Here is a 14681-nt window from a genome sequence, read left to right on the forward strand (position 1 = left end):
ACGGCTAGGGCAGCGCTAAAGCCCGCACATCAGAGCTGGTGACATCACGAACACACTGCAGGGCGGAAGCCTCTGCCCGGCAGTGTGTTATTGTAAATAAAAGAGCCCTTGCCTTGCGTGATACAGTGCAGGACAAATGAGCGCATCGGAGCATTGCATGCTCCGATGCTAACATCAGGGGGGCTGCCTGGGTGAAATTATGGGTATGTCCGGGTTCAGCTCTGAACCCGCTGGACAACCCCTTCAATGCAGATGTGCTATCCTGCTGATAACTCTCTCTTGCACTTCTAGCTGGCACATGTGGATTTAGGTGTCCACTGTATAGGATTGGAGGTGGTCTGTCCTGGTTGTTTTCTAGGTGATGGGTGTCTGAACTGTATTCCCTCACCTGCAGTAGGGTATGTGAAGCTGTGATGTGCTGGTCACTCTGCTGTCTATATCATACCATAGCTTTTGGGAAAGCTGTATCTTTCCAGGTTTCCTACTGTTTATGCAGTTTCTCTGAAGTAGTGGTCTGACAAGGGCTGGGACGTAGCTAAAGGCTCATTGACCCTGGTGTAAGAGTTCAGCTTGGGCCCCCTCTTCACTCAGCACTGGTGCACCTAGCTTTTCTGCTACCTGAGGCAGAAATTAAACCCCCCTTATCCCAAATTCTCAACCTAACGCCTTCCCTCCAGTCCTACGGTTAAAGGGGTTGTCCTCTTTTTACTACTGATGACCTCAGCATAGGCAATCAATATCAGATCGGCAGGGTCCCCTTTGAAGAGAGGGAAGCGATCATATGAGAGCTGCTTTTTCTGCTTTGTTCACCTGCTCGCCGTAGCATTTGCAGTGATGAGCAGGTAAACAGTGCAGAGAAGGCAGCGGCGTACAAAAAAAAAAGGGTAACCCCTGTGACGGTAGTAGAAAATATCCCCGTCAAGCATTCCCTTCTTCCCATGAAAGAAAGTCACCCAATATTCCACGAGTAGGAATATCCCTGGAATCGCCGAGTAATCCACACATGAGTCAACTTAATGCTGGAAACACGAGACTACTTTACTGGCGCACAGAACTCACAATTTATGCAGCATAAAACTCCTCCTCTGGGCCCGGCTAGATAATTGAGTTTTAACAATACACACGGCTCAATTGTCTGCTGGCCAGAACATTTACAACTTTTAACACTTTCAGAATACACACAGCTCAATTGTCTGCTGGCCAGAACATTTACAACTTTTAACACTTTCAGAAAAGTACTTTCCATCCCACATACAAACATAATTTCAGCCTCCCTGTTCGGTACACGAATACATTCATTCTTGACATTTGGAACCAAACAATATAGACCTTAAAATAGCAGGGAGAGAATTAAACTGAAGCATATAGGCAATTGCATCAAAGTCCTTCACAATGGCCCCCCTTTTTCTCCCTGCTCCGGCAACTCGGTTGGACCTTTCCTGGTCCAGTAGGGTTGACGGGTTCAGAGCTTTTAGTCCGAGGTTAAATCCGTTTGGCGTGACAATCCATCGGCATTCCCGTTTTGCTTGCCTGGGCGATAATGAATCGTAAAGTCATAGGGCTGTAAGGCCAAGCTCCAGCGTAGCAAACGGGCGTTGTCCCCTGAAACCCGGTTAAGCCACACCAAGGGGTTGTGATCGGTGATGAGAGTGAACGCCCGGCCATAAAGGTAAGGTGTGAGCTTTTTGAGTGCCCACACCAAGGCCAAACACTCTTTTTCAATGGTGGCATAGCTGACTTCCCTTGGCAACAGCTTCCGACTCAGGTATGCCACCGGGTGCTCACCTCCATCCTCCCCGATCTGGCTCAGTACTGCCCCCAGTCCAAACATTGAAGCGTCTGTGTGGACAATAAATCTTTTGTTAGGATCTGGGGTAACCAACACCGGAGCATTAACCAGAGCAGTCTTTAGTGCTTGGAAAGCCACCTCGCATTCCGGGGACCACAGGACTTGTCGGGGTAGCTTCTTTTTGGTCAAGTCGGTCAGGGGTTTGGCCAGGGCGCTATAGTCGGGTACAAAGCGTCTGTAATAGCCGGCTGTGCCTAAGAAAGCCATGACTTGTGTCTTGGTGTGGGGAGTGGGCCAATTGGCAACAGCCTCGATCTTAGCCGGCTCCGGCCGTTGCTTACCACATCCTACTCGGTGGCCCAAATATTGTACCTCCGCCATACCCAAGTGACATTTGTCGGGTTTCAGGGTCAGCCCGGCCCCCCTGATCCTATCTAATACTACCCCTATGTGCTCTAGGTGCGCCTCCCAAGTATCGCTATGGATGGCGATGTCATCCAGGTAAGCGCATGCAAAGCTCTGGAGACCCCCAAGTAACTGATCCACCATCTGTTGGAAGGTGGCCGGGGCGTTCTTCATCCCGAACGGCATAACCCGGAATTGGTATAGGCCGAACGGGGTGATGAAGGCCGACTTGGGTATGGCATCTTCTGCTAGGGGAATCTGCCAATATCCCTTGCATAGGTCTATTGTGGTCAGATACTTCCCTGCAGAGATACGGTCAAGCAGCTCGTCCATCCGTGGCATCGGATAGGCGTCCGTAACTGTCTTGTCGTTGAGGCGCCGGTAATCTACACAGAAGCGGGTTGTCCCATCCTTCTTTGGCACTAAGACTACCGGCGAGGCCCAAGGACTTTCTGAGGGCTCAATTACGCCTAGCCGAAGCATCTCATCTATTTCCTTCCGCATCCCTTCCCGGACTGCTTCGGGGATACGGTAAGGGGGCTGTCTCAGGGGTGCCTGTCCTGGAGTCTCTACCTTGTGTATGGCTAGGAGTGTGTATCCAGGCTCCTGAGAGAATGTGGCCTGTTTTGTTTCTAGTAAGCGGACAGCTTGAGCCCGCTCTTGCGGCTCCAGCTGTTCACCTAGCTGGACTTTCTTTATCTGGGTCATCCCGTTGTTACTGCCCAATAGGTCGGGAAGGGGTAGGGTCTCTGTGTCTTCTCCTGCTGGTGCACAGATAGCGGCTACCTCCTCTGCCCGTTCCTGATAGGCCTTGAGCATGTTGATGTGAAAGGTTCGTTTCACATCTTCATCCTCGCAGCTGGCTATCGTGTAGGTCGTGTCGCATATCTGTCCTATAACTTTATAGGGGCCCTGCCAGGCGGCCTGGAGCCTGTCTGTTCGGACCGGTCTTAATACCATGACCTTTTGGCCTATCTGAAAGCTCCGCTGCCTAGCCCGTCGGTCATACCATACCTTCTGGCGCTGCTGGGCCGCCCGGAGGTTCTCTCGCACTGTCTGGGCTAATTCCTCCATGCGGTCCCTCAGCTCCAGGACATAAGGTACAACCGGGGTCCCCTCAATCTCTGTCTGCCCCTCCCAGTGATCCTTGATGAGATCTAAGGGCCCCCTCACCCGCCTCCCATAGAGAAGTTCGAAGGGTGAGAATCCGGTCGATTCCTGCGGCACCTCTCGGTAGGCAAAGAGAAGGTGTGGCAGGAATCGCTCCCAATCCTTGTATGCCCCCGTGAACGACTTCAACATTTGCTTTAGCGTTCCGTTGAAGCGCTCGCACAGGCCGTTAGTCTGGGGATGGTATGGGGAGCTAGTCAGGGATTTAACTCCACAGGTTTTCCATATCTGCTGGGTTACCTCGGCCGTGAATTGGGTACCTTGGTCGGACAGAACCTCCTTGGGAAAGCCTACTCGGGAAAATACTTTAACTAGGGCCTCTGCTACGGTCTCAGCCTGTATGTTAGAGAGAGCTACCGCTTCGGGGTAACGGGTGGCGTAGTCTACTATGGTGAGTATATACCGCTTGCCGGAACAGCTAGGTTGGGCCAGGGGCCCTATAATGTCCACGGCTACCCTTGTGAACGGTTCTTCAATAATGGGCATGGAAACTAGTTTAGCCTTTGGGTGGTCTCCCTTTTTACCTATACGTTGGCATACCTCGCACGTTTGACAATACGCCCTGACGTCGTCAGATACCCCAGGCCAGAAAAAGTTCTGAGTTACCCGATACCCTGTCTTGCGTATTCCCAAATGGCCTGCCAAGGGTACGTCGTGCCCAATCCTCAATAACTCCTGCCGGTATTTCCGGGGAACTACCAGCTGGCGTTTTTGCTTAGGCCCTGGTGCATTACCCCGGGTCTCGGTGAGCCTGTACAAGCGGCCGTTCTCCCAGATAAATTGCTCCTTCTCTAATCCCCCTTGGCCCCTCCTGGCTTTCTCTCGATACTTTCTGAGGGAAGGGTCTCCGGTCACCTCCCGCCCAAAGTCCTCTGGGGTGTCCCAGGGTAGGGGTTCTACAGTCAAGGGTAGGTTGGGTTGGCTTACCTGGGTCTCAGTAGGAAGTGGATGGCTCTCGGCAGCGCGACTTTGTGCTCTGGTGGTTACTGCGTGGGCCTCCTGAGCGGGGGTAGAGGCGAACGCCGAAGTCAGGGGGCCAATGTCGTTGCCCAAGATGACTTCAGAAGGTAAGTCTTTCATGACGCCCACATGAACAATGCCAGCTCCCGCCCCCCAGTCTAGGTGTACCTGTGCAGTAGGGATACGGTATACTGCCCCCCCTGCCACTCTCACAGCAATTGATTTCCCCGGTTTCTCTGATGCCTTAATAAGGTGTCTTTGTACCAACGTGATGGTTGCCCCACTGTCTCTTAATCCCCGGGCGGTTTTTCCATTAACCATGACCAGCTGACAATGGTGTTTCCTGTTGTCCGTAATAACAGATTGTACCATGAGGGCTTCGTAAAGGGTGCCCAATAGGTTCTTCCTGACCCAGTTCCTGGGGATCCCAAGCCGAGTCTACACAATGGGCTGCTGCTGGGGGGCGGTACCCAGGTCGAGACCAATTTGACCTGGTGTTGTTGTCCATGGGGCAATTCTGCTTGTAGTGACCCAGCTGTTTGCACCGGAAGCAGCGTTGTTCATTGCCCTCCTGGCGTGGATAGCGAGGGCTAGATGTCACCGGTCTGTTAGGAGGTTGGTATCTAGCGGCGGGTGGGTATGAGGGCACCGTTGGTCGTGGAGGTTGTACCCGTGGTGTGACCGGGTTCGTCTTGCGAGTATCCGCATATTCATCCGCCAACTTAGCGGCCTCTGGTAGAGTCATGGGCCGGCGATCTCTCACCCAGTCTTTGACATCCGTCTGGATGTGCTCGTAAAATTGTTCCAGGAGCATTAGTTGCAAAATGTCCTCTGCGGTGGTGGCCTGGCTGCTGTGGACCCAGTTAGAGGCCGACAGGGATAACTGGCATGCCCATTCCACGTAAGAGTCTTTCGTGGTTTTGCGTGAGTCCCTGAACTTTTGTCGGTAGGACTCCGGGGTTACTGCATAACGAGCCAGGAGCACTTCTTTAACCCTGGCGTAGCTATGGATCTCCTGCTCTGGCACGGTCCGGAAAGCATCAGAAGCTTTGCCTGACAGTTTGCCTGACAATATTGAGACCCACTCTCCTCTATCTATTCGGTGCAGGTTACATTGTCGCTCAAAATCTGCCAGGTAATTATCAATTTCACTGTCTTTTTCATCAAAAGCTTTAAAAGCGCTAAACGGAATCTTCCTTGTGTCTGCTGTACTGTACTCACTGTTTGGAGAATGTGCGGCTGCTTGTTGGACTGCTGCCAGTTTTAACTGTAGCTCTGCGTCTCTTATTTGTTTAGCCTCCTCCGCTAACAGGTTCATCACTTTCAGCACCACATCCGCCGTTGGGTTCGGACCGAACCATGCTAGCTTCTCTCTCATTGCCTTGTTGGCTGGTGATTCCTCCTCCTGAATCACTGGTGTCCCCATCTCTTGTACTGCTGGCGTTGCTGCAACCAAGTTCTCCTGGTCTAGCTCCATTAATTCTGCTATAATGACCCGCTTGGTTTTGTTGCTAGCAATCCTTCCACGGACTTCCAGTAGTTCTTTCAGTGTATTTCTTTTAAGCAGGGTGTACCAGCCTTCCATTCACTGTTCCCAGTGTCTGCTTGGAATCCTGGTGTAAAGGAAAGTAGAAGGGAAAATCCCGCTGCTGCCAACCAGTTGTGACGGTAGTAGAAAATATCCCCGTCAAGCATTCCCTTCTTCCCATGAAAGAAAGTCACCCAATATTCCACGAGTAGGAATATCCCTGGAATCGCCGAGTAATCCACACATGAGTCAACTTAATGCTGGAAACACGAGACTACTTTACTGGCGCACAGAACTCACAATTTATGCAGCATAAAACTCCTCCTCTGGGCCCGGCTAGATAATTGAGTTTTAACAATACACACGGCTCAATTGTCTGCTGGCCAGAACATTTACAACTTTTAACACTTTCAGAATACACACAGCTCAATTGTCTGCTGGCCAGAACATTTACAACTTTTAACACTTTCAGAAAAGTACTTTCCATCCCACATACAAACATAATTTCAGCCTCCCTGTTCGGTACACGAATACATTCATTCTTGACATTTGGAACCAAACAATATAGACCTTAAAATAGCAGGGAGAGAATTAAACTGAAGCATATAGGCAATTGCATCAAAGTCCTTCACAACCCCTTTAAAGACATACTTGGAAAACATTACATACAGCGCTACAGAACATACAGGGTCATACCTCTTACATCCAGTGACTTCTCTTCTCTGATGTAGATATTCTATTTCCTCTTCTTCTCCTCTCAGACAAGACCGCTATGGGGACTTCTTTCAGCCGCGCCTCGTCTCTGCAGAGTTTAACAAACAGACATCTTACTTTCCTACTTTTCCATCCTCCTCCTCACCTTCTCAACACCGCATCCTGCCACCACAATACTGTGTCCACTGTGCCCCCAATGTTATCCGTCAGAAACAGTCCCCTTGAAAATACTGGTACCACACAGAGCGTCAGTACAAAAACACCCCTTTATATTGTGCAAAAATACCCCTTTCAGATCAGACCCCCATATAAAACCCTAAATGAGACCCCCCATCTCAGACCAAACCCTCTTTAGACCTCAGATTAGACCCACCCATTAGACCTCCATGTAAGACCCCGACCCAATATCAGACCTCAGATAAGACCCCTATTAGACTTCTAGACCCCCATTAGACCTCCAGACCCCCAATCAGATGTCTATACCCCCATTAGACCTCTCCAGACCCCCAGTCAGACCTCCATACCTTCCTTTAGACTTCTCCAGACCCCCAATCAGACCTCCAGACCCCCATTAGACCTCTCCAGACCCTCAATCAGACCTCCAGACCCCCCATTCGACCTCTCCAGACCCCCAATCAGATGTCTATACCCCAATTAGACCTCTCCAGACCCCTAGTCAGACTTCCAGACCCCCCATTATAACTCTCCAGATCCCCAGTCAGAACTCCAGACGCCCCATTAGACCTCTCTAAACCTCCAGTCAGACCTTTAGACCCCCCATTAGACCTCTCCAGACCCCCAGTCAGACCTCAAGACCACCCAGTCAGACCACTCCAGAACCCCCCAGTGAGACCTCCAGAACCCCCATTAGACCTCTCCAGACCTCCAGAACCCCTAGTCAGACCACTTCATACCCCCAGTAAGACCTCCAGACTCCCCATTAAACCTCTCCAGGACCTCCATATCAGACCTCAAATCAGACTGTAAAATAATAACTTACTTCTCCTGTATCCTGCCGCCACTCTCCCTGTCCTGGCTCTCTTCTCAGGTCTTGCGCTGCAGTCACATGACCTCCTGCAGCGTCACGTCAGAGTGCGCTCTGTACGTCATGATTCTGCAGGCACACAGCAGCGCAGGACCTGAGAAGAGTAAACAGAAGGAGGAGTAAGTACAGCGCTCACAGCACTTAACCCCCCCCCCCCCTCCTCCACCTGCCTACTAGTGAGGGCTTCCATTATGGAAGAGTTCACTAGTATTCCCTTTTTAAGATGCACTGCATCTTATAAAGAGAAAAGTACAGTACCACTGGCAAGGGGGCCCCTCAGGGCCCCCTGGCTTAGGGGCCTGGTCGCAACTGCAACCGCTGCGACCCCTATAGCTACACCACTGCACATGGGAATAGGTTCTCTTGCTAATCCCTAAGACTCTAGGGCCATGAGCAATTGGACATGCTTCTTTCTTCCTCACTGTCTTAGCGAGAACTCCCCTTCCTGGCAGGAAGAAAGACCATCCCACTCCTACCAAGAGGGGAGGAACAGAGTGATTAACCCAGTCCCTGCCAACCATAACTCTTGATGCTGGTTTACTTACATTACATAACATAGCATTAACATAGCAAAACAATTGAAGATACCCTGAGGTCTGGGGTACTGTATAGGTAGCTGCTATGACAGTGTACTGGAAGCAGGTAGAGTATGGGCCCACTCCTACCACAGCCCTCATAGCAGTCATGTTCTCTGTCCACTGGAAAAAATTGCAACTAGGGAAAATAACAGTAAAAATCCCATACATTTTGAAGTATGTGTTGCAGGTCATTGCAACCTGTAGAAAAGGTCAGAATCTAATAATTTAATAGAGTGTCAAGCAACCAGAGAAAGCTGAGAGATGGGATTAAAAAAGACAAACATCTGCTCCCAAATTACTTTCCTTTGTTGATCCAGAATAAAGTCAACATAAAAAAAAAATCATCTGAAGGAAACTGTCAAAATCAGAAATATGTAACCCCCCTAAGCAACAAATCAGGAAGATAAATGAATAATGTGGCTGATCGATCTGTGTAATATCTCATGGAGGAGTTAGAGATTTGTATAACAAATTCTCTCAACCTGAGAGGTTTGAGAACCTTTAGCGAAAAAACACCAGTCATCCTGCTTCTTTGATGCTATCATACAATCAAGATTGCTCTTATTTCCTGCAAGACTTAAAGGGAACCTGTCACCGGGATTTTGTGTATAGAGCTGAGGACATGGGTTGCTAGATGGCCGCTAGCACATCCGCAATATCCAGTCCCCATAGCTCTGTGTGCTTTTATTGTGTAAAATAAAACTATTTGATACATATGCAAATTAACCTGAGATGAGTCCTGTCCCTGACTCATCTCACGTACAGGACTCATCTCAGGTTCTTTTGCATATGTATCAAATTGTTTTTTTTACACAATAAAAGCACACAGAGCTATGGGGACTGGGTATTGCGGATGTGCTAGCGGCCATCTAGCAACCCATGTCCTCAGCTCTATACACAAAATCCCAGTGACAGGTTCCCTTTAAAGGAATTATGTCAGCTAGTTTGAGCCTATAGAGCTGAGGAAATGAGTTGCTAGATCTCCCCTAGCACGTCTACAATATACATTTCCCATAGCTCTGAGTGCTTTTATTCAATAAAAAAACCGATTTCATTTATATGCAAATGAGGCTAATAAGGAGCCCAAGGGGCTGTTACCAACGTTTCAGGAGCCCAGCCACGTCCACTGTGAAGGAGCCCAGCACCGCCCGCTTCCTCTGAATCTCCTCCTTGCTCCCCTGACGTTGAAGCGCCGTAATCTTCACATGCCAGCTACTTACAGGTATAAAGCTCATTTCCGTTAAGGCTTGTTTTTCTTGATGGTCCAGGATTTTTCTCGTTCCCATAGGCGATTCCGGGCTTGCCCGCGATCTGTCAGCTGTAGAGATGGGTCCTGGTTCGTTAAACTATCTCTAGTTACCCTTCGGGGATGGGCACCACTTGATCTCCCTACGCGACTCCGTCAGCAAGAATCTCCTCCGGAATTGGGGGCGAAGTCTGGGGCTAATAATAATAATGGCGCGCTGTATACTCCTGGTGAGCCTCCCAAATGAGTCTGTAAACCTCCTCGTACCTCTGAGAAGCCAGGGCTAAATTTCCTGGTCGCACTTGGGCACTGTGAACTGGGCCCTCTCCCTCACTCTGGTGCATTGCCGGCTCTTCAGTCAGGGCTTCAGAGATCGGGGCTCTCAACTGGGTCAATAGAGTCATTGAACCTCATGGGATGAGCTGCTTGGTTGCGCTGATCCGGATGGGCCGCACTTCTCTTATCTGGCACTGGTGTATCGTCGGCCGCAAATCTACTGGGTTGAAGACGATCCCGTTCCTTCTCCTGGGTGGCGAGGTAGAAATTCCGGCCGCTTCTGCTGCACTAGCCGGTGCAGGGTTTACGGATAGCTCTCCCTCTGGGGCTGACGGTTACTCCGGCAGTCCAATCCTCCTTTGGGGCTGATCAGGATGCACAATGGTGTTGTTACTTTCGCGGCCCAAAGCTGGAGACGAAGGAGGAGCTCTAGGGGTGAAACTTTCACTTCCTTGCTCCATAAATACAAAGTGGTTCCCTGTGGGCAGGACTGACTTGCTTTTCAACCATGCTGCCTCTCTTTTGCATGTCTTTCTTTCTTGTGTGCTCAGCATCATAAGATGTTTGAAGTGTCCCATTATACACATACAGTTGCAAGAAAAAGTATGTGAACCCTTTGGAATGATATGGATTTCTGCACAAATTGGTCATAAAATGTGATCTGATCTTCATCTAAGTCACAACAATAGACAATCACAGTCTGCTTAAACTAATAACACACAAATAATTAAATGTTACCATGTTTTTGTTGAACACATCGAGGAAATATTCACAGTGCAGGTTGAAAAAGTATGTGAACCCCTAGACTAATGACATCTCCAACAGCTAATTGGAGTGAGGTGTCAGCCAACTGGAGTCCAATCAATGAGATGAGATTGGAGGTGTTGGTTACAGCTGCCCTGCCCTATAAAAAACACACACCAGTTCTGGGTTTGCTTTTCACAAGAAGCATTGCCTGATGTGAATGATGCCTCGCACAAAAGAGATCTCAGAAGACCTGAGAATTGTTGACTTGCATAAAGCAGGAAAGGGTTATAAAAGTATCTCCAAAAGCCTTGCTGTTCATCAGTCCATGGTAAGACAAATTGTCTATAAATGGAGAAAGTTCAGCACTGCTGCTACTCTCCTAGGAGTGGCCGTCCTGTAAAGATGACTGCAAGAGCTTAGCGTAGACTGATCAATGAGATGAAGAAGAATCCTAGAGTGTCAACTAAAGACTTACAAAAGTCTCTGGCATATGCTAACATCCCTGTTAGCGAATCTACGATACGTAAAACACTAAACAAGAATGGATTTCATGGGAGGATACCTCAGAGGAAGCCACTGCTGTCCAAAAAAAACATTGCTGCACATTTACAGTTTGCACAAGAGCACCTGGATGTTCCACAGTAGTACTGGCAAAATATATCTGTGGACAGATGAAACCAAAGTTGAGTTGTTTGGAAGAAACACACACTATGTGTGGAGAAAAAGAGGCACAGCACACCAACATCAAAACCTCATCCCAACTGAGAAGTATAATGGTGGAAGCATCATGGTTTGGGGCTGCTTTGCTGCGTCAGGGTCTGGATGGATTGCTATCATCGAAAGAAAAATGATTTCCCAAGTTTATCAAGACATTTTGCAGGAGACCTTAATGCCATCTGTCCACCAGCTGAAGCTCAACAGAAGATGGGTGTTGCAACAGGACAACGACCCAAAGCATAGAAGAAAATCCACAACAGAATGGCTTAAACAGAAGAAAATTCTGAAGTGGCCCAGTCAGAGTCCTGATCTCAACCCGATTGAGATGCTGTGGCATGACCTTAAGAAAGCGATTCACACCAGACATCCCAAGAATATTGCTGAACTGAAACTGTTCTGTAAAGAGGAATGGTCAAGAATTACTCCTGACCGTTGTGCATGTCTGATCTGCAACTACAGGAAACATTTGGTTGAAGTTATTGCTGCCAAAGGAGGTTCAACCAGTTATTAAATACAAGGGTTCACATACTTTTTCCACCTGCACTGTGAACGTTTACATGGTGTGTTCAATAAAAACATGGTAACATTTAATTATTTGTGTGTTATTAGTTTAAGCAGACTGTGATTGTCTATTGTTGTGACTTAGATAGAAACATAGAATGTGTCGGCAGATAAGAACATTTTGGCCCATCTAGTCTGCCCAATATATCTGAATCCTATGAATAGTCCCTGGCCCTATCTTATATGAAGGATAGCCTTATGCCTATCCCATGCATGCTTAAACTCCTTTACTGTATTTGCAGCTACCACTTCTGCAGGAAGGCTATTCCATGCATCCACTACTCTCTCAGTAAAGTAATACTTCCTATTATTACTTTTAAACCTTTGCCCCTCTAATTTAAAACTGTGTCCTCTTGTGGTAGTTTTTCTTCTTTTAAATATGCTCTCCTCCTTTACCGAGTTGATTCCCTTTATGTATGAAGATCAGATCACATTTTATGACAAATTTGTGCAAAAATCCATATCATTTCAAAGGGTTCACATACTTTTTCTTGCAACTGTATGTGGGACACTGCAGGACCAAGACAAGGTGAACTTGAAGTCTTACTAGGTGACCATACAGACAGGGCAGATGGAATATGCCTGGGCAGGTGCATAGCTCCTGCACTTAGCAAAGAGGGAGTCCGGCTGACCCCCAGGCCCACAGCTAACAGGAATATATAGCACATCGTGACGACACCCAGACCAAGACATTAACCCCACGAAAACCAGACAACAGGGCGGAAAGCAAGAACATACAAGAAGAACAGTACACACGTAACAACTTGTCGCCCATGGCAATTTTCCTTGCCAGTATGCCACAGCAACAGGTGTGAGAAATATGGCAACCTATGTCACAGTGAACCACACTGTGACAAGTCTCTGTTTACCTGATGCAAAATATATGTTATGGCACATCCGTGAGCAATAAATGCAAAGTACAGTTTATGGCACCAGATGAGGAGGTGTGGTGGCAGGCTGAATGGCAATAGGTGGGGACTAGCAGAGACTTGTGAATATAGGTGTCCACTTTTGTACAGGCTTAATATTAGTCTGACCTAGTGATGTTCTAAGTAGGTGGTGGTGTCTGAGTTGTTGTCCCTCAACTTGCAGCAATTTCTGTAAAGCTGTATGTAGCTGATCACTCTCATGTCTTGTCATTCAAGTGTTGTCTTGAGGCAGGATTTAGTTGTTCTCAAGGGAGAAGAATATCTGGTTCAAGAGTTTTCCTCACAGGGGAATAAGATACGGTTCCTGGGAGCAGGAGCTCTGCATTTGCTTTCTCATTCACCACCAGAACAGGAACTTCTTCCTCTTCTCCTCTCTCCTCGCTCTAGCTAGACTGGAACTCCCCTTCCTGGCAGGAAGTAGGACCAGCCCACTCCTACCAATAGGGGAGAAACAGGGTGGTTAGCCAAGATTAGCAAAGATTTTCCATCAGTGACAATAACAATAGTCTGTTTAACAGTTGTGAACATGCCTTGAGAGTAACATTAAATGAAAAAGTAGACATTGCCACTCCCTTACATGCTACTACATGAACTTTATCCACCCTCTTCTTCAATGTTATGATCCTAGAGCACCCCGTTAAATGATCAATTGTAATTATTAGCGTTACTATTTCCGGAACAATTTTTTCTAGTGACATCACGTAGGAATCAACTGTAAGAATGTAAGGGGGTTGTAATGGCCCAACTGGTCTCTGGGCCCTACACAAGCGTGGCACAATGTAGGATACAGACTCATCAATTTAAATATGCATGTTCTTAAGATTGAGGCAACTAGTGTGGCGGATGCAGCCTCTTTCACTTAGGCTGGGTTCACACCTGAGCGTTTTACAGCGCGTTCCTGTATGCGCGATTGCAAACGCCCGTACAATCGCGCATACAGAGCATACCCAGCGTCACAGAGGGTACAGGCAACACAGCAATACTTTACAAGGTGCTGTCACCACCAGACATCTGAGAAGCTCTGACAGATGCCTTTCAGAACCTCCTCCTTGAGCTTCCTTTGTTTTGCTTTCAGTTCCTCATCTCGTTAGCCTCGCTCAGCTGTCATGTAGTTGTACTGATTGCATCCCTTTAAATTCCTCCCCATAGTGCATCAGTTTGCGGTTTATATTACTTCCTGGAGTGTGTGTGCATGCTGATCCTACTTCCCAGTCTTCTACAAGATAAGTGTTGTGCATTCATTTGTGTTTTTCTGTTTGCTGGATCCCAGGTGACCCTGACTCCCTCCGTATCTAGTGTAGGGAGCTGGTGGTCGTGTCCCCTCACTATTGTAGGGTCTTCAGGTGTTATACAGTCGAGGTACGAGGATATGCGATCATCTACCATTGGGATTTTCGCATAGGCTGAGCAGTAAGGGAGAGAGCCAGGTCTTATGCAGGGGTCTCCCTTTTTGTTCCTTAGTTTTGGATCCAGTGAGTCATATATTCATTTTGTGTTGTCTTGTTTCCTGTACACATTCCGTGACAGGTGCAATGCTTGGCGGTTACAGCAACAAGCAGACTCTCATAACTCTTACTGCCGATGTGTTCCACTCAGCAGGACTAGCTATTGTCATAGGCCTTGTGCATTCTGGCACACAATGTTTCCTGCATACATTGTCAAAAATACTACCAAATGCCTTGAAAGCCTGATGCACTTACCTCTAGCAGGTTAAGCATGCAGTTATCTTCAGCAGTGCTGCTTTCATTAATTTTCTTTCACTTCACTTGATTTTTTTGACTGAATTGATAATAGACCTATCAAGAATAGTTTTTGGTAGTATAAAGATATTTGATATTATTCTGCAAAAAAAAATCACAATATGCAAATGTTTATCTGCACTTGCATGGATGTTATGCGCCTCCTAGGTCAGCACTAGAGCAAGTGGAAACAGGTGAAACTAATATAATCGCAGATGGGGGCAGAAAAAGAATCACATGCATTACATGGTCTTGTGAGCTCTCCTGACTTGTCTAT

The 14681-nt window shown here is 47.8% G+C and overlaps 1 protein-coding gene across 1 annotated transcript in view; it reads right to left on the minus strand.

Moving 5' to 3' along the window:
* Positions 1–1558: 1558 nt before the first annotated feature.
* The window catches only part of LOC122942219, a gene marked incomplete at its 3' end in the record, with an annotated part of 30343 nt that continues 17220 nt past the window's right edge, over positions 1559–14681 (minus strand). Inside the window, exons 2-4 of the mRNA XM_044299720.1 lie at positions 4795–5479; positions 3152–4742; positions 1559–2944 (exon numbers count right to left, since the gene is read on the minus strand). Of these exons, the coding sequence (XP_044155655.1) occupies positions 1559–2944; positions 3152–4742; positions 4795–5479 (3662 nt within the window). The remainder of the gene's footprint in view (positions 2945–3151; positions 4743–4794; positions 5480–14681) is intronic.

Source organism: Bufo gargarizans, chromosome 6, assembly GCF_014858855.1.
Source record: "Bufo gargarizans isolate SCDJY-AF-19 chromosome 6, ASM1485885v1, whole genome shotgun sequence".
Classification (NCBI taxonomy): Eukaryota; Metazoa; Chordata; class Amphibia; order Anura; family Bufonidae; genus Bufo; species Bufo gargarizans.